This window comes from Chenopodium album, chromosome 25 (genome assembly GCF_948465745.1).
Source record: "Chenopodium album chromosome 25, dcCheAlbu1.1, whole genome shotgun sequence".
In the NCBI taxonomy this organism is placed as follows: Eukaryota; Viridiplantae; Streptophyta; class Magnoliopsida; order Caryophyllales; family Amaranthaceae; genus Chenopodium; species Chenopodium album.
In genome coordinates, this window is record NC_137858.1 from 29,260,232 (window position 1) to 29,287,749 (window position 27,518).

Genomic DNA, 27,518 nt, shown 5'->3' on the forward strand with positions numbered 1-27,518 from the left:
TTGTAATTAAATGAAATTGTTATGTGCAACACCATGGTATACCTGCATGTTTTCTGCAAAATTTCAAACATCGCCAACTGTCATTACTCTATGATTCGGTCGATGTTTTAAACAAATGGGTAAATGGTACAGCCTAAAGATGGTTCACTTATATCACTACAACATTGATGATCACCAGAATATACATGTAAACTCGTGTAGATTTATACAGAAAAGGGATCATCTATGAACTTTTCATATTTATTTTCACATCCTGTGGTAAGCCAAAGGGCTCACATGTTAGTCCCTCACACTTTGAGAAGCCGACAGAATAGATCGATGAAAGAAGCATCCTAGATTAAAACACTTGCTGTTGAAACACATAGCTCAAAGGATGTATTGAAGACACATTTGTGTACTATTCATTGATCCTGTTGAACATGTTCCTTGTTCTCTACTTTGCATTCTTCCTTTCCGATTTTATAGCCTCATACGACATCATTACCTCTTTAAATTTTTCTTCAGCAACCTCTGTAACACCAAATATATTTTTCAGTGAACAGCAAAAGAGAAAATTATACTAAAGGCTAAAAAGTAAGCATTTGACTCGATGGATATAAGTTTATAACTTCTCACCTTTATTACCCTGGTTCTGATCAGGGTGGTACTCCAATGCCTTTGCCCTGAAGGCTGACTGCAAGGTTAGAAAAATATAATTATATCTCACACCAGTGTTAATATCCGAAAGTACTACATTAAATCACATCATGATTCATGCTCATCTTACCTCACTGAAATTACAAATGCAACTGAAAATAATTATACATGTTATAAAAGTACCCGGAAGCTGAAGCTATGCATTAAGCATATACCTTAATGAGATGAAAAAGAGAGGTAATGGAAGGGAAGGAATAAATGGATTTGTGTTTTCCTTTAAACCTTTGAAAAGGGCTTGTGTTTTCCTCCAAAACTTTGGAAGGAAGGACTATCTTTGACAGGATTTTGTTTATAATTGAAAAGAAACTGGATCCTTCTATTCCCCTTGACTCTTCTAAAAACTACGCATTTGTAGCGAGAGAAATTCCAATGAGAACTGAAAACCAATTTCATCCCATACAAGTAAAGAAAATAAACATTAAAGTAAAGCGTATTCATTTTAGTGTATTACGAGTATACATATTTGCAACTCTCTATCCTTGATCTTTATTCAGCTTTTCATGAACAAAACCCTAGTAATAATGAAGTTGCATTAACTATACAATTTTAAATTTCTTGAGGTAAAATTATTTTAGATAACTTATCTGATTTTAAAAGTACATAGAGAAAAAACCATAAAAAATAAATTAAGTCGTTTTAAAAGTATATCAAAATGGTTTAAAATAACAAAGAATCAATTTGATAAGTTGCAAAATTACAAAAGAGCCACTAATGACACGAGAAGCAGCTTGATCGTCCGAAGAGGATGATCTAGTGGCCCAAATTAGTTCTATGATCTAATTTTAGGGTGTGGTTTTTAGGGAGAAAAAATAGTGCTGGACATTAATAAAAAAAAAAAAATATAATGGTAGGTGTTGCCCATTGGGTCATGAATTTCATGATCCTAGAATTGGGCCAATTAACTTGTTTGAACAATTCAAGAATTTGGATTTGCATTTGCCCAACTCTGAGCCTTAAGAGGAATAAGACTGTTTCATTGAATTTGAAATTCCATCTCAAATGTTGTTATTTCAATTTCTAACATTGCTCTCTCCCCTTTCTCTCGCCCTTTTCTTACTCCTTGGCAACCATTAGAGGAAGCTCAATATTTGGCAATTACCTCACAAAGCCACTAACAGAGTAACAGTCCGAGAGTTCTTCTTCTCTCCCCTCTCCCAAACTAATTCTCTCTCCTCTACCATCGTCCCACCACCACGACTCTCTCTTCCTCCACTACCACCAACCTAACAACCATGATTCTCTCTCCTCAAATTAAAATCACCGGCACCATACAACTTCTTCCTAATGCTAATTAAGATTTTGAATCCTTCACTCGTCAATAGAACCCTAGCCTTAAAAAAAGATTTTTAAATTGTAATTTGATCTAAATCTTCGTTAATTATGCAACAATCACATATTTCTTAAAATTTTAGGCTTTATGATTTTTCTAAATTTTTAAATTCTAAAAAAAATATCCATTATTGACTAAACATCTTACTCCTCAAAATTTCAATACCTTGATTCCAAATTCCACTCACCTACAAATGTAAGTTGGAATTGAAATTCTGATGTTTCCAAAAATGGAATTGAATTCAAAGATTTAAAATTCTGAAATTGATTTCCACCATTTGAAATAAATTTCATGCTTCCAAATGCAACCTTAAATAAATTTGCAACTTTATGAAAGCATTATGTACCTTTATCTCATCATCTGTGTATGGTTTTGTTCTTAGCCTGCAAATATGAATAAGCCAAGTCAATTTGACAAGCAGTAAAATTATGTTAAATGTACAAATAAAGCAGTTACATGTTGCTATGCATCAAAACCAAGGAACTGATTGGAAAGAAGAGACTAAAAACATGGAACCCTGTAATAAACAATAAGGAAAAAAAAAAGGATACAATTCTTTTACAGAAAATGGGGAGTTGGATTGATGTATAATGTGACCTTTGTCTTAAAAAATGGAAAAGACTAAAGTGCAACAATTATTTCAAAATGAAGGCAGTATGTGAAAGCACATATCAGAAACAAAGTAGATACAAATTGAGACTTGTAATTGGCTTGATCTATGTAGTGAAGGGCACAAATAAACAAATTTTAAAGCCCATATAGCACAACTCCAAGAAGAAGTGAGAGTAGAAATGTAGAATATGATAGGACACATATCAACAAGACATACTCTGCCCACAGACTCAACTTTGTCACAGTTTGTACATTCTTCACAGCAATGGAACCATTTCCCACCCCACCCCCCCCCCCCCCCAAAAAAAAAAAAAAATAAATAAATAAAAGACATAATATTACAATAATGGAGCCAAAAAAAAACCTGCAACCTTCTAAAAAATTTCAAAAGGACGTCTCCATTACTTCAGGAAAAAAAAAAGGGGGGGGGGGGGGGATAAAACCAATTAAACTAGGCTGTATGGTAATATGGCACACTGTGTACCCTATAAAATGTTCAAATAATAACACACAGTAACAAGAGAAGCAATTACAATCATTACTGTCTTTAAAAAAAAAAAAAAAAATAAAAAATTACAATCATTTCTCTCTCAGTCCCCAAATAAAGTTCCCATTCCTCGCTTTGGGTTGGATCCACAATTCCACATATACCAAAATAATTAACTAACCCCAAACCCGCAATTAATATTCAAATTTTAATCAACAAATCTTCACTTACTCTCATTAAATAATTATTAAAAAAAAAAAAAAAAAGCTTATTTTTCCTAAACTTATTTAAATTTTTTTTTTTAGGGAAATTCTACATGGCCTCCAGGATTCACACATTCTATTTGGTGGACAAAAAAAAAGCCATAATTTCTAGTGATCCCCGAGAATAGCATAATTCTGTTTAGTGACCTTTTTTCATTAAATAATAACCATTCCTAATTTTTATTTTTTTAACCCTAATTCATTAAATTACTTACCTACCCCTTAAATTATTCAACACAAACCCTGATTGACTTACCACCACCACTCCACTACCCAGCTGCCACCGCCACCTCACCATAGAACCACCTCAACTACCCTTTCTCCCTCCTACCATTCTCTGCTACTCTCCCTCTATCCCCAACACCCTTCCCAGCCGCTCCTCATCCCCGAAACCAACCCAAACTCTCACGGCACTACCATAGGGAGGATATCAAGGTTGTGGGTTGCGTAGGTGAGAGTTTTGACTTTCGACAAGGTTTTAGGGGGTTAGGTTGGAAATTGAAAAGGTTTTAAGGTGGGTTGGCTGGAAATCAAAAGGGTTTTAGGGTGGGTTGGTCGGAAATTGAAAAGGGACAGGAAGGGGCGGCGAACGGGCTGGGAAAGGGTTGGCCGGAAAAGAAAAGAATCAGAAATCTGATAGGGTTTATGAGTTTCATGGGGGTTGCGCAAAGACGGTGTTGTTGGTGTTGCAGGGAGGGGAGGGGAGGGGAGGGAGAGGCGACCGGAAAAGGAAGTGGGGCAAGAGAGAAGGTAGTCAGAAAGTGAAGTGGGGCAAGAGGAGGTTGCATGAAATTTTGGAGGGGTAAAGGGAAGAATAGGAAAGGGGAAAAAGAAAAAAAAAATTATTTTTAAAATCAAGGGTAGGTTAGTAAATTAACTATATTGGGTTAATAGGTTAGCCATAATTTGTTTGTTATGCCCAATTTAATGAAATAAGGGCACTATATAGAGTTTTGCAAATCTATAGCGCAATTAGAAATTATGGCATTTTTTTTTGTCCACTAAAAAGAGTTTATATATCTTGGAGGCCACCATGTAAAATTTCCCAATTATTTAACCTGAAATCAGTGAAAATAAAGTGAACATAATAATAGGCCCTAACATCTTTGCTTTAGGTAATCAGCAAAACTCCATTATAATTTCACACCTAAGCAATTTGCACCCAAGAGTAGTGACATTATTTTGGGATGTTTAAGAATATCATATAAGACATTCTAGAATTTCTAACATATATTGATCGTAAAACCATAAATTTTTTAGAAAAATTAAAAACAATAATCCCACCTTTGCTCAACCTGCTCAAAACGAGTCAACCTTTGCGTAATCTAGGAACGAGTCAACCGTTGCGTAATCTGGGAACGAGCCCACCTTTCACCCCTATTTTCTCAAAACAAGCCTTTAACCGATTTTTTAAGTTAGTAACCGGTTTTAGAAGGTGACTTGCCACGTGTCACCTTCTAATTCGTCTAATAATCTTCTCTCTCCGGCCTTTTCCTTCCTAAAGCCACAAACACTACCGCCCCTCCCCCCTCTGCCTGCTGCCCTCGCTGAACAGCCACCCCCTCCCCGCCGCTCCACCCCAAATAAACTAACCCAGAAATTGAGACTTCTGCCATGGTTAAATGTCTCACGCTTCTAAAAAAAAAAGTCTCATGCTTTTAATAATGAAGAAATCAGGTAGCTGTAAGTAGACCTAGCAAATGAGTCATTCGGGTCGGGTCACTTCGGGTCAGGTATGGGTCGGGTCGATTCGGGTTTCGGGTCAACTTCGGGTCAGGTATCGGGTCGAGTCCGGGTCAAATCAATTTCCGGTTCAGGTATATTCGGGTCAGGTCAAATTTGGGTCAAGTATATTCGGGTCAGGTCAATTCTGGTCGCGTCATGTTCGAGTTGTTTCATTTGTGGATTAAGCTCAAATCAATAACTTTATAAAGAATATATTTCAGTTTATGAGCTTAGCTACTGTTGAAAATGAACAATTTGAGTTATTTTTGGCACAAGACATTTTTGTTTAATTATAAGGTAATTTTAGTTCGGGACATTTCTAGTATTGGGTCTATTCGGGTCAAAATCGGGTCTGTTCGGGTCAAACACTTTGGGTCAATTTCGGGTCAGGTCAACTTCGGGTCGGGTCCAGTTTGGGTGTGGGACAGGATCGGGTCAACTCCATTTTCGGGTCGGGTGTGGGTCGGGTGTGGGTCGGGTCGGGTGTCAATTTCGGGTTTCAGGTCATTTTCGGGTCAATGTTTTTGGGTCAATTTTGGGTCATGGGTCAGGTCATTCGGGTCGGGTCAACGGGTCTAGGTCGGATTGCCAAGTCTAGTTGTAAGAGAGTTTGCTTGGGTTTTAAATTTATGGAAGAAAAAAGAAATTAATGTTGCCACTGTTGTTAATTATAAAATTGAAGAAGGTGAAAAGATTTTGGGGTGGCTGGGTTGGGTATTCCGGGCTTGCTGAGGTTTTGGGATAGTTAGGTGGGGTTTCCAGGTGGCTGGGTGGAGGTTCCGAGGATGGAGGTGCCAGGGAATAGGCTTGGGGGTGGAGCTGCCATTGAAGATGGTGTGTTGTGGTGGTTAGGGTGGGAGGAAAGAGATTAAAGGGGAAAAAAAACGGTTAAATAGGTCATAGGTAAAAAGGGTTGTTTTGAGAAAATAGGGGTGAAAGGTGGGCTTGTTCCCAAATTACGCAAAGGCTGGCTTGTTTTGAGCAGGTCGAGCAAAGGTGCGATTATTCTTTTCAAATTTTCCTAAATTTTTTAATAATTAAAAGTGACAAATAAAATTTACTCAACATCGATGAAGAACAATTCTGAATTAGGAGCAGCCACCACCACATTTAATAATTACATTAACTAAATGCAAGCAAAAAATAAATAAACAAATAAAAAAAAACAAAAGAAGTGATCCATCACTATTTTAGTATGCTAACAGTCAAAGCATAATCATTATAGTAAGGAAAGAAAACTACTCAATACAGATCAATCAATCAAAACATAATCATTCACATTTTAATCTACACAAAACATTAAACTAGAAGATCTCCTAAGCTAAATGATGTGATCCTCTTCTATCCTTCTTGTGAACTCATCATCCCACATGCCCCTTAATTAATTAAAAACAATAGTAACAGCAACATAAAAACAAACACTTGCAAGCTCCACTACTATCCTATAGAAAACATTTTAGGAAATTCGCTTTGGTAACACTGTAGTTTTTAAGTTTCTTAGTAGTAAATTGCAAAAATTCTTATTATCTTTGGTAAACTTGAACTTTTTGTTACCAAAAATACTAATTATTTTTAATAAAAATCTTTAACCATAGTTAATTATCTGTTTTTTTTAATAATAAAATAATTTTAGAGATATTTTTTTTTTGTAAAAAAAAAAAACCAACCCCCTCCCCCACCCATCAGCACCACCTGACCCCCTCCCCTTGCCGGCGGCGACCAGCTCCCCTAGCCGGCGGAAACCCCGGTCCCCACCCCCTCCCTCCGACCCTCAGTCCTCACCCTGATTCTCCATTTCGATCTCCTTCCACTCCGATCCCTCACCTTGATTCTCACTGATCAAGAGCAGCTAGGTGTCAGGCTGGGGGAAGGAAATGGAGGTGGGGTTGCAATCTGAGTGGTGGTAGCTGCTGCCAGTTCAGGGGGAGGGGGATGCCAGTGCGCCGGCGTGGGTGAGGCGGAAAGTGGTGGCTGGTTGGTGGGGAAGGGTGGCATTTTTATTGTTTAAAAAAATTTTCTTTCTTTAATAAAAAAAAATAAAAATAAGATAAATAATTAAACTAACTATAGTTAAATATTTAACTACAATTTATCATTAATGTCATGGTTAGCTTAATATAAAAAGTTCAAGTTTACCAAAGATAATAAGAATTTCCCAAATATTTTTAAACTAACCTTTGATACAACTTTTGTCATTTGCAAACTTTCATGCAAAACTGACACAAAATCAACCTCATTTACACACATCCATCTTTATAGGAGAGTACTTGCTTTTCTTTTTCTTCACTTTGGAACCACACTCATCCCAAACATTTTTAATACAACATTTGTCATTTGCAAACTTTCATGCAAAGCTGACACAAAATCAACCTCATTTACACACATCCATCTTTAAAGGAGAGTAATTGCTTTTCTTTTCCTTCACTTTGGAGCCACACTCATAGGAAAATATCTTTGGTCACCTAAGTCCTTAAGTGTATACACCCCCAAATCCCCCTTGCCAATGATTTGTAGTAAAAGGTCCACAACATGGGAGCATATAATTAGTATTAAGACTTACTAGTCACTCCAATTGGACAATGACTAACCAAAAAATAATTGTCTTTGTAAGGTTACGTGGATGATAAGTCTGATGAACTATCCCATAAGATAAACTTAAAATACAGAGTACATTGTAACATACAAAGTCATTCACAAAAACTTTATGAACTATAGATGGCAAGTCAAGAGTGGAAGCTTCGTTTAAAAACCATTCGTAATAATAATATGGAACTTATTGAGATAGAAATCTTAATTTAGATCTAATATAAATTAATTTTCTTTATTTTAATTGAAATTCAGTTAAAAAATGAACTTAAATTCCAATTTAAGAAAAAAAAGGTGCGTTCTCTTTGGTAACACTCTAGTTTTCAATTTTCTCAGTGGTGAATTGCAAAAATTCTTATTATTCTTGGTAAACTTGAATTTTTTATATTAAGCTAACTATAACATTAAAGATAAATTGTAGTTAAATATTAACTATAGTTAGTTTTTTTATTTATTTTATTAATTTTTTTTTTACTTTAAAAAAAAGAAATAATATTTTTTAAAAAAAAAAAAAAAAAGCCCTCCGCCCACCAGCCACCACTCTCCGCCGGCCTCCCTCTGAATCACCGATGGCAGCCACCACTTCCCAATCGGCGATACTGATCTTGAGGAGAGCGAAACCATGGCCAATCTTGCAAGTCATATGATCGAAAATGTCGTCGAAAAGGGGGTTAGTGTTGAAGAAGAGTCGATGACGGAGGTGTTATTGTGACTGCCATGGATGAAGGGCTTGCAATGTTTGTCTACCCAAAACCACCACCCCCTCCCCGATTTCCACCTAAAACCCTAACCGCTCTCCTCCGCTCAAACCGAACCCAAACCCACGACCCAAACCATCGGCTTTAGGAGTGAGGGTTCCACAATGGTGGTGCTTCTTGATAGAATAAATCCATTTCAGTGGCCATGGTTCTAAAAATCAGCGGCGATGGTTTTGAAGATGGCAAGAGCCGATTAAGGTTTTGATGGTGGGCTATTGGGCGGCTGGGGATTTCCGGGGTGGTTTCTAGGGTTTTCGGGGGGAAGGGAGGTGGGTTTCGGGGAAGGGAGGTAGGTTTCGGGGGAGGGGGGATAGGCGCAACACGGGCGGGGTAGGTCGGCACGCCAGCAATGGAGGGTTTTGGGGGGGGGAGGGAGGTGAGGAGGGAGGGAGGTGAGTTTCAGGGAAGGGAGGTGGGTTTCGGGGGATAGGGGATAGGCGCAACACGGGCGGGGTAGGTCGGCACGCCAGCAATGGAGGGAGTAGGGAGCTAGCTCCGGCAGGGGAGTGTGCGCCAGCGTCGGTGTGGTGGGATGCTGGTGGGGGAAGGGGTGAAAAGAAATTCATTTTACATTATTTTTTTTTTGAAAAAAAAAAAAAAAAAAAACTAATTGTAGTTAGATATTTAATTAAAATTAGTCATTAATGTTACACTTGCTTAATATAAAAACTTCGAGTCTACCAATGATAATGAGTTTTTTAGCAATTTACCACTAACAATTTTAAAAAGTATAATGTTACCAAAGAGAATTTCTAAAAATAAAAATACAAAACAACATTAACAACACAATAAATAACCGCCAAGGCATGCTCCTATTTTTGAATTCAATTTTAAATTACTTGTACTGCTTAATGTAGCTCTAAAAATATGTCAAGTCAAAGTTATACATCTCTATCACTATTAAGCTCACATATATCAGTCTGGGAAAAGACAACTCAAATGTCAATACCATACAATCAACGTCTAACCATTACATTTAATATGAAATTCATACAATCCATCAACAAAGGCCCTGTTCTATTTGCCTTATATTCGCTTAACATAAATTGTTTTTGTTAAACTTAAATTATTTTTACTTAACATATTTTTTATACAAAACTGAAATTATTTTTACAGATTAAACTTATTTTTGTTGATTCTCTAATCTCTATTATATTTGTTCTTTGAAGTTACTGAGATTTACTTATTAAATTGAAATTAATTTTTGGTGAACTAAACTTATATTTACTGAATTGAATTATTAGTAAAATTATTTTAACTAATATATTCATTTAAGGTGAAGAGAACATGTCCTAACTTGAATATACTGTAATGGCATTCTTGTGTAGGGTTCTTACACCCCCTTTGGTTGCGTTAGGTTCTTACACCCCCTTTAGTTGCGTTAGGTGAGACACATGTCTTCACACAGGATTTCAACTTTCCTTTTACAGAATTTGTGAGATAGCACCATCAAATGAGACATGTCATATCTCTTGATGTCAATTAATTACATCACCAGAGAAAAATTTTAATTTCTCCCTTAGAATGCTAAGAATTCACCTGATAATAGGTGCCACACATGGCACTTGCCTTTGGGCCTTTTGCCACATGTCATTGTGGGAATTAGGCTACTATACTGATGGTGCTAGGAAAAAAGGGATAAAATTTGCCTAGCTTCAAAGTTGATTTAACCTCTAAGGGGATGTTTGGTTCACTTAGTGGTATGAGTTTAGAATCAAGAATAAAATTAGGGAGACATGAGGTTGGAACTTGATACGTAATACCATGTATTTGGTTATCTTTGACAATGGACATTATATTTACTCAAGCATTAAAGGCATGGTATGAGTCATACTTACCTTAACCCTTGGGTTTCTTACCCCAAACCTTGTGGGTTTGAAGAATGGTTATGAAAATTAAAATTTTCTTAAACAAACACGATGTATTGGTTTAACCTATTCTCTATGTTACTTGGACTCGGGTACCCATGTCTGACACGTCCAAGAGTCCGACTAGGCTATTTTGTTAAAAAAATCCATGATTTTTAACTAAAAGTGAAGTGTCCGGGTATCATATCCATGTCCAAGTGTCGAGGGTCCGACACGGGTACGTGAGGTGAAATGAAGAGTCTGAGTAACATAGCTTATTCTAAACCAATACCTTATACTTAAACTACTTGACCAAACACCCTCTAAACGGGTTTGGTTGTGGGATCTTTTGTAATAGGAGTAGAAAGATCATCCTAATATCATATTTAAAAAATGGGAACCTTTCTAAAAAGTAATGATCATAGACCAGTGGCTCAATATATTTTAGTATTAAAATAGAGAAAAAATTATAAATAAAGTTAATTGGTAATAAATGATGAGAGCTAGTCTTAACAACAGTTTCTTCAACAAGATTTGAAATTTTGAATGTACATTTGTCTCTTTAGGTTTTGTTTTAAGAAATTATTTTCCTCTATTTGTTAATATCTTTCATCCCTTAAAAATTGCTCCCATGTCATATACTCCCTCCGTGTCTTAATAAGTGTTATAGTTTGACCAAACACACATGTCGAGACACGGCTTTGACTATTAATCTATACTTATATATTAAAAAGTGTTCCTAAAATTGTTTATGTGCCACGTCATCCCCCTCTCATAGCATTGTGCCACATCATCAATTAATGACACGTCATTCCCAATTAACAAATCATTTCAACTATTATTAAAAAGCTTTTAATGGGTATCGAACACTAAACCTCAAGGAAACAAGATCTACTTCCTTACCATCTTAGCCAATAACAATTGATGTCATCTATGCATATAAATATAACTATAAATGACATGCATCAATTGAAAAGGAAATACGAAATAAGTAGTTTGAAAAAAAATAAGAGGAATAAAATCAACATTTCACAAACAATAGTGTTAAAAGTTATTTTTCTATACTTTTTATCAATTAGTAACATTATTTTTAACATTTATGCATAACATACATAATCGATGATAATATATTTCATTTTGTCAAAAAAGATGATAATATATTTCATTAAAAAAATAATTTAATCAAAGTGGTACCCCGGTGCAACGCCCGGGCCGCACACTAGTTTATCTATTTATATGTAAGTAAAATTATAAGAAAATTGATATTATGAAAGTATACATTATAACGAACCCAAAAATGTATTACACAATAAAATTTGTTTTTATATATTAGTAAATTAATCAAGTCAAAACCATTTTGTAAATAGAGAAAAAAGTCAAACTGTAACACTTATTAAAACACAGAGGGAATAAGCAAGGACCTATATGAAATGATCATCAATTCAGAAGCTTCCCATGCATATCGTAAGTTCTAATGTATGAGCGGAGCAGATCTTTTACCTGTCGAGGCCTAAGACTGCATAGTGGCGAGATAGAGAATAAGATCCTCTATGTTGAGGTGTCTGTTTATAGTTTGCCTTCCGATCTCTAAAAGACGACTCAGCTGTCCAATACCAGTCCTCCCTCTGAAAATGTTGATTATACCCACCAGTCTCATTCTCTCTCCAACTCTCGTAGCTTCTTTTATACTTGTTTCTCTCTCTATTGAACACACTTTGCATACGACGTATACGCTCCTAATAAAAAAAAAAAAAAAAAAAAAAAAAAAAAAAAAGAGAAATACAAAGAAGACCATTAATCACAAACAAGAAAAGTAAACAATAAGACAACAAAAACGACTCTCCAATTGAAATATGTAAGAATTTAAATAACAGGCACTGTGAAAATTCACTCTACACAAGAAATTGCGCCAGCATAAAATTAGTCAGACACCAAACATCCAAGAACTCGGCAAATTATACTGAGCATAACAAACATTTAAGAGAATGCAACAATACCGTGAAGGAAGAAGCAGAGTGAGGTATAATATAACTCAATTAGTATCGTCACTGCTTCAAAATAACAGTTGATTTAAAATATCAATCAAAAGAGCTTCAAATAAAATTTGGGAAGTTTCAAATTTCAACTTAAGATAATAAAAAATTCCTTCACACACACCCATTTAGCAAGCATCTTACCTTATCTTCATAGTCTTGCAACAGCTGAAAACCACCTCCATGCCTCCTCCTGGAAGGAAGCAAGGAGCAGGAATCAGCAAATGCACTCATCTATGAACCAAAGGTATAAGAGAATGCATCAGAACATAAAATTTAAGACCACAAATCCCAATGACAACAACCTACAGAAAAATGCTGACAAGAAACTCAAGAAATGCACACCTCAGCCACTACGAGGGAAAACATCAACATGATAAATCAAAAGAAGACTGCCATTAGGAGGAGAAGTATTATACTATTCTTAATAAGCATGTGCCACCTTTAAACAACTTAAAAAGTGAAAAATCAATCAACCAGACTCCAAAAAGTTCTGTTTGGCAGTTACAACTTAATTTTGGCAGGAACTCATTCAGAGAAACCCATATAACAGAAGATCTTACCACTCTCTCCAGCTCTTCTTCATATTCTTCTTGCATCCGCTGTCTGTACCTTCTACGTGCTTCCTCCTGGAAAGACGATCTAAAAGAACCACTTCCTCCTTTCTGTGATTGCATCCTGGACATCTATTGAAACAGAAACATTGGAAAAGGGTCAAGGACATGATTGTTACAACAGCAATTTCAAAATACATGATTGATTCTGATTCTAAGTAGGATCTTAGTTTTATACATCTATAATGAGTTAATACAAATTGAGAGTACTAACGTTTGGGAAAAGTTGCACAAAAGGGACTCAAGTTTCACAAGTTGCACATAGGGTACTGAACTTGTTATAGGAGGTAAACAATCTAGTGAATACTTGTTAAACCGGTTACCCCATTTTATTCCTTTAAAAAAAAAAAGGAAAAGCTGAGCTATAGCATTGGAAAATGAAAACCATCAATTCCTTCTGACATTGGCACCACCATCACCCCAAACTTTCATCTAAACGAAGTAAACAACAATATTCAACACATTTTCATCAAATTACCCAAAAAAATCACAATTTATTCAATTAGCACATTTCTCATATTCATAAATTCAAATTGATAAATTACCTCTATCTAAACAATCAAATCAATTAAACACATAAAACAACAGATTTTCAACATTATTCCCATAATGAATCAACAAAATAAAAAATCATTCAAGTCAAAAATGGCAAAATTTAAATCAATTGAACACAAAAACGACGAAATCTAAACCCCACGAGTTGATATGAAAGATTTTTTTTACAGGAAATTGAGAGATTAAGCAGAGTTGCAGCAGCGTTTTCTTGAGCTAATGGTGTAGGAGAGTTAAAGGTTTTAGCTAGGAGAGAGATTGTTGCATCGTCGTCTTCGCCAGCGATTATGGGTCGAATTTCTGGGTCGTTTTTGGTGAGTAATCGGAGGCGATTTGATCTGAACTTCGTCTTCTTCAGCGAATGGGTCAACTTTCTGGAGAGGAAGGCAAGGAATTTGGAGTTTTTGGTGGCAATGGTGTTTGTATTTCCTGTAATTTTTGTAATTATTTCTTCTGATTTTTTTTTCAATAGATGCAAGGTGGAGAAGATGGCTATGGAGATGAGTATATATGGAAGTTTTTTGGAGTTGTACCAGTTAACTGCTAGATTTCTTGAACAATGGCAAACTTTAGTCCCCTCCTTTATTAATGTCAGAATTTTAATTTCCCGTTTTTTTTTCCTTTGGTTAACCTGTTGTAGAAGGTCAATTATGTGGTGAGTACTCTATGTGCAACTTCTGAAACTTGAGTCCCTTTTGTGCAACTTTTGGCAAAAGTTAGTACCTTCAATTTGTATTAACTCCATCTATAATCCTATCAAGATACAGGAAAAACATTTGATGTGTCACAATCTGAATTCAATTTTACAATTCTACCATCCATTGATTCGATCCTACAATGACAACTGGAAATGATAAAATCATTCTTACATGCTATTGTTCACGAATCGAATTCATATATGACCTACATATGCTGTTGATGATAACAACCTTCAAGTCGACGAAATCACAGAAATGAAGATAATTTCACTATATAATTCATAGCAGCTTGATACATAAGAGTTAAAGGAGGATTTCTCGTACTTTAAACTTCAAATATGAATGATTATTAGTATTATACAATGGTATTATCCAAATTTTAGCGTGATGCAGAATCTTACAATTCTGCAACTTGATTCTACATTTCACTTTCAAGCAATCGCTGGCGATCAAAAGTAGGATCTCAATCTTAACTACTCTGGTCAATGAAATTCTGCTCATATATTGTTTTTAGGATTCTGTTCAATCTTTTTCCTTAGTTTCATTTAGGGTTATATGAACATGATGCCTTAGACGTTTCAGGCAGCCTTTAAATATCTTCTGTCCCTCTCAAAGTCATTTGTGATGGATCACCATACGGCCCAACCCATCCAAGTGTACACCCGTAGGCCCAAGGTTGACAAACCGAAGGTCAACAGTAAAGAAGCGGCAACCGATGAGAAAGGGACAACAGAAGCAAAGAAAAGGGAAACTTGAGTCAACAAGCAACAAAGAGCAAGGTGACAAAACTCATCTTTAGTTTTAAAAGGCGTGAGGCGCACCAAGGCGCAAAAGGTCCTTGGAGCCTAGGCGCAAGGCTCAGGCGCGCGCCTTTTGTATATGAGGCGCACTTTTTTTTTTTTTTCTTTTTTATATATATATATTTAATATCCATTAAAAAAAGTTTGGGAAAAAAAAGTGGAGAAGCACGTTATTAGTTTAACGCAGGATGAGTAAGCGGCTAAAATCCAAAAGAAGTGAGAAACTAGGAAAGGCACGTGAAGAGCATTGAATCCAGAGAATATATATATATATATATATATATATATATATATATATATATATATATATATATATATATATATATATATATATATTAGAAAAGGTAGAAGTTGAAAAGTGACGGGAGGAAAAAACAGATTCGACCAACTTACGTCGAAGAACCCACCGGTAAGATGACCACCGTCGCCGGGAACCATCAGAGAAGGCTCACCGGCAACCTCTGTCGCAGAGGCAATTGTTTATTTTTCCAATTGCTTAACCAATCGTAAATTAGGGTTTCATAAATTTAGGGTTTTCAATTTGGGGGTTAAATTAAAGTTGATTGATTCAATTGGTATAGGGCTTTTGCTTGAAATTGTGAATTAAAGTCTGGGTAAGATTTAATTTGGAGTTTTTTTTTGGTTTTTTCTATAAATTCAACTTAGATCTTCTCTTTCTCTCAGCTCTAAACAAAAGGCGTTGAGGCGCTGCGCCTTGAGCCTTGGCAGAGGCGCCTGCTTTGGTTGAAGCGCACTGGTACGCGCTTTTGTGAGCCTTGCGCCTAGGCGCGCCTGAGGCGTGCTTTTTAAAACTAAGAACTCATCTAGAAGGAATTAAGGAAAGCAAGCCTCAACAATGTCTCATTATAGTTTTGCAATTTAGCTAAGGAGTCACATGTATCCATCTTTAGTCTTAGATGTCTTGAGTATAAGTAGGGTAGTAAACTTAGTCGTTAGATTATCCAGAAATTGAGTGAGTTTAGTGAGATCCATATGAGAGTGGTATCCTCAAGCTACCTTGAGATTTATAGCCTAAAGCTATAGTTATCCTTCTTAGTTTGTAATTTGAAAGTCATTATCAATTAAATACTCAAGCTTTTCCCTTACAAAAACCAATTAGGGCTGCAAAGGATGAATTGTAATCTCTATCATTTCTTTCACACTTTTGTTTCTGGAATTTTAGAAAATTCCCTCAATTAAATAAGCTTAGCCTATACTTCGTGATGCATATGTAAGTATTATTTTGCTAAAAAAGAGGAAAAAAAATAGATATACATTATTCATATCATTTATATGCTACATTCTTAAATAACAAAGAAAGACATTCTACGATTCTCCTCCCAGTCTAATACTACCTCCGTTTTTTTTAGATGACACGTTTTGACTTTGACACTATTCAAACACTTGCCTTTGACCGTGTTTTGTGATTTATACGTAATGAAAAATATAGTCATATGGGATCTTGTTAGATTCGTGACGATGTATAGTTTCACAACATCAAATTTTTATATATTTTTATCTTAAGAAAAATTGACAAGAATAATTCCAACTTTGCCTCATTCGCCCAAATTAATCCCTACTTGCGATTATTTTTTAGTATTCCGAACATTGATATGAGTTTGAATCTAATGGTCCCAACCCCTCCCGGATTTCAGCCATCCCCCCTCCTCAAATCTAGTCAAAATAGAGGATGAAGTTCTATGTAATTGCAGTGAATATTATCTATTCAATTCACACCAAAATCGAATAAGAAAACTTGCATTGGAAAAGAGATGAATGAGGAGCATCTACATTGCACGAGGACGCCGGATACGCCTCGGGGACGTCTTGGAGCCGCCGCGGGACGCATTGACTTTTTGGGGACGTGTTGACTTTTTGGGGACGTATCTGGGGACGCGCATGAGTTTCAACGCCGTCCCCAAGGGCATTTTAGGGCATTTGAAATGTTAAAAAAAATAAAATAAAAAAATACCCCCTTTTCCCCGATTCACACTTCCAAAATCAAAAGTTAGGGTTCCCAATTTTCACTCTCTCGGTGGCCCACTGTCTCTCGGCGGCGAGGCTAGCGGCGGCTCACCTTCTGTTTCTCACTCTCTTCTTCTGTTTCTCTTCGAGGTAAGTTTCAGCTTTAGCTTTTCTTTTTTTTGTTGAAGGGAAGTCGACCCTCTTGATTTCTGAGTTGATGAAGGAAGTGATTGAGAGTGTGGGTTCTCAAAATGTAGTTTAAGTAATACTTCGTAACTGATAATGCAGCTAATTGTAAGGGAGCAGGAGTACTAATTGAGAGCATGCCATTTATTGGACCCATGTGTTGTGCACACCCTTTTGGACAATGCTTGATTTTCTTAATTTAAATGTTAAGTTAAACATTGGACTAAATTGTTAGTATTGGGCCATTCAAACAAAATTGTTAGTATTATCAATTTATTTTGTTGCATTAAAATTTTTACAATGCTCCATTTTTTTATATTTAAATTTACATTTTAAAAAATCGCCGTCCCCAAAGCCGTCCCGTACCCTGGAAATTTTAGATTTTCCGTTTTCCGTCCCCGTATCGGTGGAACCTAGAGGAGCAGCAAATTTTGAGTCGAGAATTGCCTCAATTATCAGCCAAATAGTTCGATAGTCGAGAATTGCGTCAATTACCAGCCAAATAGTTTGTATTAATCGTGGGTAGGGTTGCCTAGATGCGGGGTTCGACAGGTTGGGGTTAGCTGGTGGGGGAAGGGTGGTTGGGGCTGGCGAAGAGGGTGGCTGAATGTTCTAGAACCTTCCTTTGTTTCCACTTCCAACGGTCAGATCCTCTCGAACGCAAGCTCTCCGCCGCCATTAAGCGAAGCTAAAGTGTGACTTGAAACGTAAATCCTCAGCGAAAAAAGACGTTGAAAATCTTCAGCAGAGGATATTCTAGAAGAACGTCGTCGAAAACTTCTGAATTTACACTTTGTTAGGATAGCAAAGAAGGAAGGAAAGGAAGGGGAGGGGAAAAGGAGGAAGGGAAGGGAAAAGAAAGGGAGGGGGAAGAGAGCTCTTTTTTTGGAGAGATTATGCTTATTAAAAAGAGAGGAAAAATGGATCCCTCCCTCTCCTTCCCCCAATCCTTTACCCAAATAAGAGAATTTGTCCCCCTCCCTTTCTCTTCTCTTCCTTTCCTTCTATTTCTTTCTATGCAAACAAAGTGTTAATGTTTTCGGGAGCGTCGCAGCCGTGGTTAGGGTGGAATGTTGGTGTTTATCAAGGAAAAAACAGTAATTTCGCTTCTTAGAATGACGGTGCCGGCGCCGGTGGTTCTATGTCTAGTGGTACCTCTAATTAGACGGGTTTTTTTCAATATTTTTTTATAATATTTTTTTGTTTTTCTTTTTCTATTTTTATTTTTATACTAATCACGTAGTGACACGTGTGCAAATAATGTTAACCTGTTTAGCTGGTTTCAAGTCACCCTGTTTAAAATTAATGGAGTATAAAGTTGGGATTCTTTTGGGAGAATGAGACAAAGTTGGGATTATTCTAAACAATTTTTCCTTTTTCTTATCAATAATTATAGATATTAATGGTTGAACTTGTGCATTGGCAAACGTGACTAAAGAAACATGTCAACTAAAAAGAAACGGAGGAAGTATATGAGTAACTAATTACTTATTTTAGAAAAGACACAAGGATCCATAGCTGAAACTTTTTGGAGTCTAAGTAAAAATGCAATTTGATCTATAACACAAACAAACACAAATTCCAACACCTACGAAAAATGAACTAATGTAATATCTTTCTACAAAGTAGGTAATTTACAAGAAATACTCAAAATAAGAACCTTTCCGATAATACATGGAGAAAACAGTATGAGAATAATTTGAAATCTTAATTTCATTCTTTTTCATTCATCAATTGGTATTGAAAGTGGTGAAAAAGGAGGTTTTGAAAGTAACTGATGGGAGCATAATTTACCATATTTCTTATACCAAGTGGGTTAATCCACTTGAAGAGTTTCCAACAAAAGGGGCAAGACTATCATCAAGACTGATCAAGGGTGAGGCCATTTCTAGTCACCAGATATAGAATATGTAGCAATTGTAGAAAACTAAACAAATCCACCCAAAAATACTATGTTACATGGACTCGGGTACGTGTGTCGGACACGTGTCCAAGTGTCCAATTCGTCAATTTCCAAAATTTTAGGACACGGGGACTCTGTCCTATATTTGGACACGGGTGCGGGGACACGGCACATTATAGTTTTATAATTTTATACTTCGTATGTTTTTATCAATTGTGATAAAAAATGAAATACTTCGTAGTGTTATCGGACACAAGGAATACAAGTATTAGTGTATTACAATGAGTGAATGAAGGAGTACATTAAAAATAAAAAATTGAATTGAGATAGTGGAATGTGGGTCCACACAGTAAAGAAAAAAAAAGAAAGAAAGTTATTTGGGTCTAGTGCCAGTCAAACATTTAATTTCAGCCATAAATTTCTGATTTCTCTCTCCTCTCTCCTCTCTCCTATACCCTCTCTCTTCTCTTAAATAAAGTAAATTTTGAACGGTCTTTTTGCTCAAGCGGCTGCCATTTTTTAAGCTTCAAGAACATGGAAGCTCAAGTTGTCAACTCAAACTGTCGTGTTTGAGTGCAATCAGGTGAGTCGGATACGAATTTCGCACCCGTGTCCGCGTCGTATCGTGTCGACACGGGTACGTGTTGATTTTTGCCGAGTCCATGTAACAGAGCAGAAATACTATTTTTAAATCGAAACTTGAAATAATTCGAGCACCCATCCATTTAAATGTGACTATGAATAACTAATCTCTCTAATATTTGATCCATAAAGGGGAGGGAAAAATGATCCTTTTGAGTGGATTTGTTTAGATTTCTATAATCAATATACATTTTCCATCCAGTTACCGTAAAAATTGACTTATCATTGTCAGTCTTAATGATAATCATTCCCCCTTTCTTTCGAAAGACTTGTAAGTGGATTAATTCACTTTCCATCCTATATACATTACGTGATCATCATCAAGCAAAATTCTATGCATGCACAATGAGGGACATATCTCTTTTCAATGGTGTACCAAATGACACTTTTATACTCGCTTAAAACAACTAAGAAATTTACTAAAGAAGCTGACAAGCAATCATAACAATCACAAAAAGGGCATTTTTTTTTAATGTGATTGGCTTTGAGATTTTAAAATTTTCTTTATGACTCATGTGTACAAGAAAGCTCATGTGTACAAACCTATGTGTACAATAAAGCTCCTCGCCCCCTTCACATTAGTGGGAGGCGATAAACATTCAATGACTTTAAATTTGGCATGATCAATCTCGATACGCCAACTAGAATCCACATGACCAAGCACAATTCATTCTTCTTACATAATGACAATTTCCCAAATTAGCACAAAGTTCACTTCTTGACATCTATTCAACTTTTTCACAAAATTTTTCTAGACAAGTACTCCCTCTGTCCCCATTTGATATTCACTTTTGCTAAAAAAATCACGAGAATTGAGGAGAAATAAAGAAAGTACATTGAAAAAGTAAATTTACATTGGGTATGCAAAAAAATAGAGAGAGAAAGTAATTAAAGTACATGGGAAAGTAAAATTTACATGGAAAAGTTAAATTTGCACAAATATTTTTGCGAATGTTAGAGAATTTTGGTAAAAAAAAAATATTAATGGTACTTGAAAAAAGCAAATGTGACTAACATTTTAAGTCACCAAAAATGACAAAAGTGACTATCAATCAGGGACGGAGGGAGTATTATAAGATGACCAAAAAACCAAAAACCTAACCATAAAAGCTTCTACCGATGAATCAAGCATATCAGAGATAATGGCTCTTGAGTGATCAATAGAAACTTCTTTTTAGAAAGGTGTATGCAAGAGTTAGGGTCATTTAAGCATTAGTTCCTATTATTTGAAGCCAATGGAAGTCTAATTGCTTGCCTAATTTAGGAGAATTGTCTAGTTGGTCCATAGTTGGAGGTTTTGGTTTCTTTTTGTAGTCCCATGTGGCCATATATGTTCTTCCCATTCCCTCAAAATAAAACTCTACAAAAGATTTAAGTTTTATTTTATGTCTTCTTTAAAAGTGGCATAATGAGCCACGTGCTTTTAATATCAAGGTTGATGTCAAATGCATTATTTTTTAAAATTAGATTATATTTTACTCAAATTTTATTTGAAAATTCATTCACGAGATTTAATTGAATTGAGGGTTTTTAAATCCAAAAAATCTGATTAGACCAAAATTTTACAGATTTATGATACTCCTTTAAGAGTTAAAACATGTTGGTGTTATATTTTTAGGTTAAACTCTTAGGATGAATATATAGATTTATTAGTTAAACTCTTAGGATGAATATATAGATTTAAGACTAATGTCAGGTATGTGGGTCAAAGATTGAGTTTGTAAAGGTTAATTTTTCATTTGTGAACAAGGCTCTTAGGTCATTATGCTGAATATAAAACTGTTTTGATTAATTTGGATTTTTGGATTGGATCCAACATAGTTAGTCATAAATTGGTTTGAATCAGATTGGACTTGGTACAAATTTGTAGTGGATTGGACTCAAAATCCAAATACTGAATGAGTGAATTCTAACTCGGAATTAATTTGGACGTGACCGAAATCCAAACAATAACCGAAATTTTACTCTTAATCCTATAATGTAGTCATGTTTAAACAACATCATCTATTCGATATAATTTTGAGAGCATGTTAGTTTTTCAGATATAACAAAAGGCATGGTAGAAGGGAAATTGAAAATCAAAATTGATAAGGCGCTGGGACAATTGGATAGAGCTGTCCCCGAAAAACGTGGTAAAATGCTCTCGTTGGTCATACAAATCCTTGCACTAGCAAAAACTGTGGAGAGGGTATGTGCAAAATCACATGGTCTCGTCTTTTCACTAGAAAAGACTGCCATTGATTCAATACTGAAGCTTATGCATCAAACACACATCAACAATCTAACAGCAATCATGAAGGAAGCCTACAGGTTAGACCAAGCAATTATTTATTGATCTTCCTAATTTCCAGGCTTCATATATGTTGACAATTCAATATTTGTGAAGTGCGAAAACTATAACTATGGAACCATGAAACAATAAAGAATTTCATGATAAAAAAACAAGCTAATAAATTCATAAATATTAACAGATTATCAGCTCATTTACCATCTTCAGTCTAAAGTAAATTATAAACCACTTGAAGGAAACTGTTTACCTGGGCAGAAATCCAGTCAACAGTTCGTCCAAACTGCCTCAGTTGTCCAACCTGCAATAATTTTAATGACTTCAATTAGATGAAAACATATAAAAAAAACATGAAACTTATTCACATTAATTTTACGTTCATTCCTCAGGCCTAGAATTCAAATAAATTTATGATATCATTTTCTGTCAAAGGGTTAAATATATATTTGTTGCAACAGAAGAGGCCTCATAATTTTATTTTTTTTTAAAAAAAAAACGAAACAAAAAAAAAGGTCTTTACGCTGTTAGTGGTATATGCAATAAATGAAATCCATATCTTCCTAACGTTACTTTAAATATTCTAACAAAGATAGTACTCTTTTTCTCCTTGAGATTTAATATAGCCTTCCTTAAAGGTATCTAGCATGGATTCAAAAATAAATGAATAAATAAATAGTCATAAAAAAAAAAAAAATCAAAATAATAATAATATAAATAATAATCATTCAATTGTTATCCCACACAACCTCAATATTCAAGGGAAAAAAATGAAAAAAGGATATGCACTTTGTCTAGCTACTTTTAAGACATAGCACAACCCAAGGTGTCTAGAAAATCCATAATTAGAAAGGCTTGCAAAATACACCTTTTGTTCTTTGTTAATAGCAACATGATTTTACACTATTCTGTCTATTCACACACTCTTCTGAAAACTTTTTGTCATTTTCTAAGTTATTATAGTTATATGTTAGGAAAAATCGGAAAACATAATCATGTAGTGTTTTTTTAGATTTGTCTCCAAATATACATTAATAATATTAACTTTTTAAAACTTAACTAAAAACATATTTAAAGATAAAAGAAGTATAAATTGTGCATTGGCAAGCATGAAAACTCCATCGTTATGATTAAGCGGAGGAAGTAAATAGAATTATGCCCACTTACAATCAATTCAAGGTCCACATAAAGACTCCTTATGAGGAGCATGGAATTATAAAGAACACACCAAGATGTTTACAAGTGTATTTCATGCAAAGCCGACCTTCACGAGCATCTTATTCTCATTCAAGAAGATAGAAAGCAAAAAAAAAAGTAATATCTAGCAAGAAAGTCAATGAATTAAATTCCTTATAATGAGCTACATAAAACAATAAAAGTAAATAAAAGACTCTTTTTCTTCTTCTTCTTGAACGCCTTAATCCCATAAGTGGGGTTGGCTACATGAACCAACATGAGGACTTCCAGGAGGTCGCCCATTCTAGCACTACTCTCAATCATGTGGCTCATGTTAAACGATGTGACAAAGTTATACACTGGCTGCAACTGGCCTACCATAACCCCCCTCCTTAATCCCGACTTGAAAAAGTAACAAAAGACTTAAGAGCATAATAGATGCCTTTATAGAAGAGATGAAGAAACAAATCAACAAGGAAGGCTTTCAAAGCTCCTAATACTAGATTTTTAGCTCATAAGATTAACTTGCAAAGGTCAGCATGAGAAAAACTTTTACAGTCTTACAGCATCTAATATAATTTCAGATGTATTCTTTCTTCTGAGGACCTATACCACAGGAGTCCGGATACAAGACTTCAAGGAAAAAGCATCATAAACATTACCACACAATAAACATAAGACTCAATAATACTGATTACAAGAGTACAAACCCCCATTCCACCCTCACCCTCTGGTTGGAGTAATACAAGTGTCTTTCTAAAAATAGGTTATCAAAACTCAAACCAAACTCTGCCAAAAGCCAAACTGGCCTCAATAAGAGATTACTTATACCCTATCCAGAATCTACCATACCAATAAATATCCCTTATCAAAAATACAAGCTTACATACCACACAAACAGGTTGAATTGAGAGAGAAAATACAAAGATTTAGAAGTATAAGGTCTGATCTTTGAAAATATTAAATACATCCTCTGTTAACACGTACTTCTACTTGGGAAGTTTCTATTTAGTTAACACGTTTCTAATTTAGGCATTTTTTGGGTAAATAGTCAATTTTACCCTCATTCTATCTCCTCCCCCTATTAGACCCAAAATACTTAATCTCTCTCCTTTCTCACACCTAATCAACAAACCACCATTCTATTTTCTCTCCTTTCCATCACCGCCGCCGCCGCCGCCGTCACACCTTATGTTCCTTTGCCATCGGACTTGATAGTGAGGATGATAAAAACCCTTGTGGATGTCATTTTGGACATCAGAAAACCAGTTATCTTCACATGAAATGTTGTGTTTTCGTTGAAATGAATACGTGATATGAGCCTCTAATAGATCAACGAATGTGATAGGTGTTTGATTTGAACCTATGGTAGATTGATGAAATCAAGATCTTAAATCTATTTGGCTCTATTATTCAAAAGGATGGAGAATTGGATGGAGATGTTGCTCATAGGATCAAAGCGGGTTGGTTGAAGGGGAAGAGTACAATAGGTTTTTATGGTGATCCCGGCGTACCCCCCATATATTAAAGGGGAAATTCTACCAAATGGCAATAAGGCCTGCTGTGTTATATGGTACAGATGTTGGGTTTTCAAGCATTGCCACATGCGTAAGATGAATGTGACGGAGATGCGTATGTTGCGATGGATGTGTAACCATACAAGAAAAGGATCAATTGAGAAATGAATTAATTAGGAAGATAGTAGGGGTTACATCGATTGAGTACAAGATAAAGGAGAAGCGCTTAAGATGATTTGGCCATGTAAGAAGGAGACCAAGTGATGCTTGAAGAATAGCAAAGTGTTGGCATCGCGAGAGGTAAGGGAAGACTTTAGAAAACTTGGAAGAGGGTGATTGAGAGTGACATGAGTGCTTTGGGGATTGAGAAAAATATGTTGTTAGATAAGGCGGTGTAGAGGGAGAAAATTCACGTCAACGACGTGTAATGATTCTAGATATACTTTCTAAATTTATTTTCGTATTTTTTTTTTAATCATGTTATCCCACTAATGCTTTATGAACTATATTGTTTTCCTTGACAAAAGTTTTCTCAAACCTTTATGTTTTTTATTCCTACATTTTAACTACCCCTTTAAAAATTTCTTGAGGTTCTCTTTTAAAACTCCCTTAATTTTTCTTGAATGCTCTTTCGTTTGCTCTCTCTATTTACCTTTTTTTCAAACTCTTTCAAATGATTATCTTGTTATGTCCCTTTCTATATATTGTACGGTTCCTTATGATTATTCATATTAGTTGACCCCAAATCATTTTGGGTCTAAGCTTACTTGTTGTTATGTTCATAGAGCAACACAACTGACATGGAAAGGGGGGGGGAGAAATTTTCCATCAGGCCTAACTGCCCCAATCCATCCACCAACTCTCCTTGACCAAAACTTATCCCAATCTACCAATACTTTAGTAATAGAGTCTGAATCAATATCTTGTAGACACTCATTGATGTGAAATATCCAAGACTTTAAATTTCTCATCTTTCAAGATGTTATTTTGGTGTCTTTGTGTTTTTAAGAAACAACAAGGAAATAGTACAGCAAAAGGAATAAAATTGTCTCATAAGCCACTAGGTTTGAAGAAAACAAGGTTTCAATCACTAATCCCACACAAAGTTTGATGATTAAAGATTGATTAATTACATAGATCAAGTTGTTTTCCACAAAGGAATATAGAGAGAGAGAGAGAGAGAGAGAGAATCTCCTCAATTCGTAAAACATCAAAAGTTATGGTTAAACTGTACTATTCACCCTAATATAGGTAGCTAACATCATCCTAATAATTAACTATAAGAGCCCTTGGATTATATTTAAATGGTTAAGATCAAATAAGGAAAAGGAAAATTTGAGAAAAATGTAACCAAGAGGCCACCTGATCGGGCACAAGCTGAAACTCCAAAATATTTGAACAATAATACAAGTTTGCCAAGAAATTAGCTTCATGCAATCAGGCAAACAGGGTAAAAAACACTCCTTCGCATACTACTCTATGAGAAAAGCTTTGCCAATCCCCTAGGGCAATCTCACCCGAATACCCGATAGGTTAGCAATGCAAGCAGTGTTTGAAAAAGCGCGCCTAAGGCGCGCCTAGGCGCTGAGGCGCAAGGCGTTAGAGGGCATGCGCTTTTTATGGTCTAGGCGAGGCGACTTCAATGAGGCGCAGCTAAGGCGCACCGAGGCGCTCCTAGGCGCACTAAGGCGCAGCCTGAGGCGCATAATGAGTTTTTTTCCAGATTTTTTTGTTTCTTATTATATGCGCCTCACTTCAATAAGGCGCACTGAGGCGCGCCTTAGGCGCAAGGTACTCCAAAACGCCTTGGTGCGCCTTGAGCCTTTTTATACATTGAATGCAAGATATAATCTCTCGCATATAATTTCTCTTGCCTCATCCACTATTCCTAGACCTTCAAAAGAGCTATTATCCACCACCTAAGCTACATCATTAGCTCATACTTCGTGTAAGCCTTTCCAGCTGTTGTAGCAAAAAAACAGTCATCAACTTGGATTCGGGTCATACATCTATATTCGATCCGGGTTCAATGGATGTTCCCCCGTCACTCATAAATCATAATAGTCATAATTAAGCTAACTGACTACAATTCTACGTTTTTACTAGTACTAGTACTTAAAACTCGTAAATCATAACTAACAATCATGATTTAGAGATCAACTGACAACTCCCATCCCTCCAGGGGCATGAGCACACCCATTCCAATCAAAATAAGCGAAATAAGCTACTCTAGACCAGGGCAAATGAATTCAGCAGCTTTATCAGCTCTCAAAGAGTTTCTAAAGTTTATTTAACCATACAATAAAATTACACAATCTAGCTTTGCAATTAATAATCTCGATTAAACAACCTAATCAAAATCGCATTCCAAGAAGATCAACCATATTCAATTACCCAACAAAATTCATCTAACAAACAATTTTCCCTTTGCATAAAAATGAGAAAATTCACAACAATCAACAATTCCACGCCAAAGTTCATAAACCAATTATTATCAATCGAATTCCAAAGCAACCATAATTTCCAGGATTCAATCAAATCGAAAGTAAATGCAAACAAATTGAAGAACACTGAAATTGAATTGTATAAATACCGCAAAAGTGGTTGCAGTGGCGCCAATCAAACTGAAGAGTACAATGCCCCACAATTTCTTGTGGCCGTCATCCTTATTTTTTTGAAATTCGTCATCTTCCGCCATGTTTGAGCATGTCAATGTTGAAAAAACTTAAGGAGTCGAAGGAATTGATGAGAATATAATCGAAAACCCTGATCGCATGCTTTCTGTTCTCACACCTCGAATTGGTATTTTTGATTCTCGAACAAACTGGTTTCACCGCCTTTAAA

General features: G+C 35.7%; 1 protein-coding gene across 1 annotated transcript; it reads right to left on the reverse strand.

The window, feature by feature from the left end:
- LOC145615145 (uncharacterized) lies at window positions 1-27,518 on the reverse strand. The gene is made up of 7 exons (XM_081670217.1): window positions 27,268-27,518; window positions 22,235-22,285; window positions 12,901-13,023; window positions 11,805-12,040; window positions 2,373-2,409; window positions 616-673; window positions 1-510 (listed from the first exon to the last, which is right to left on the reverse strand). The coding sequence occupies exons 1-7, from the start codon at window positions 27,370-27,372 to the stop codon at window positions 434-436; spliced, it is 687 nt and encodes a 228-aa protein (XP_081526343.1). The 5' UTR covers window positions 27,373-27,518; the 3' UTR covers window positions 1-433.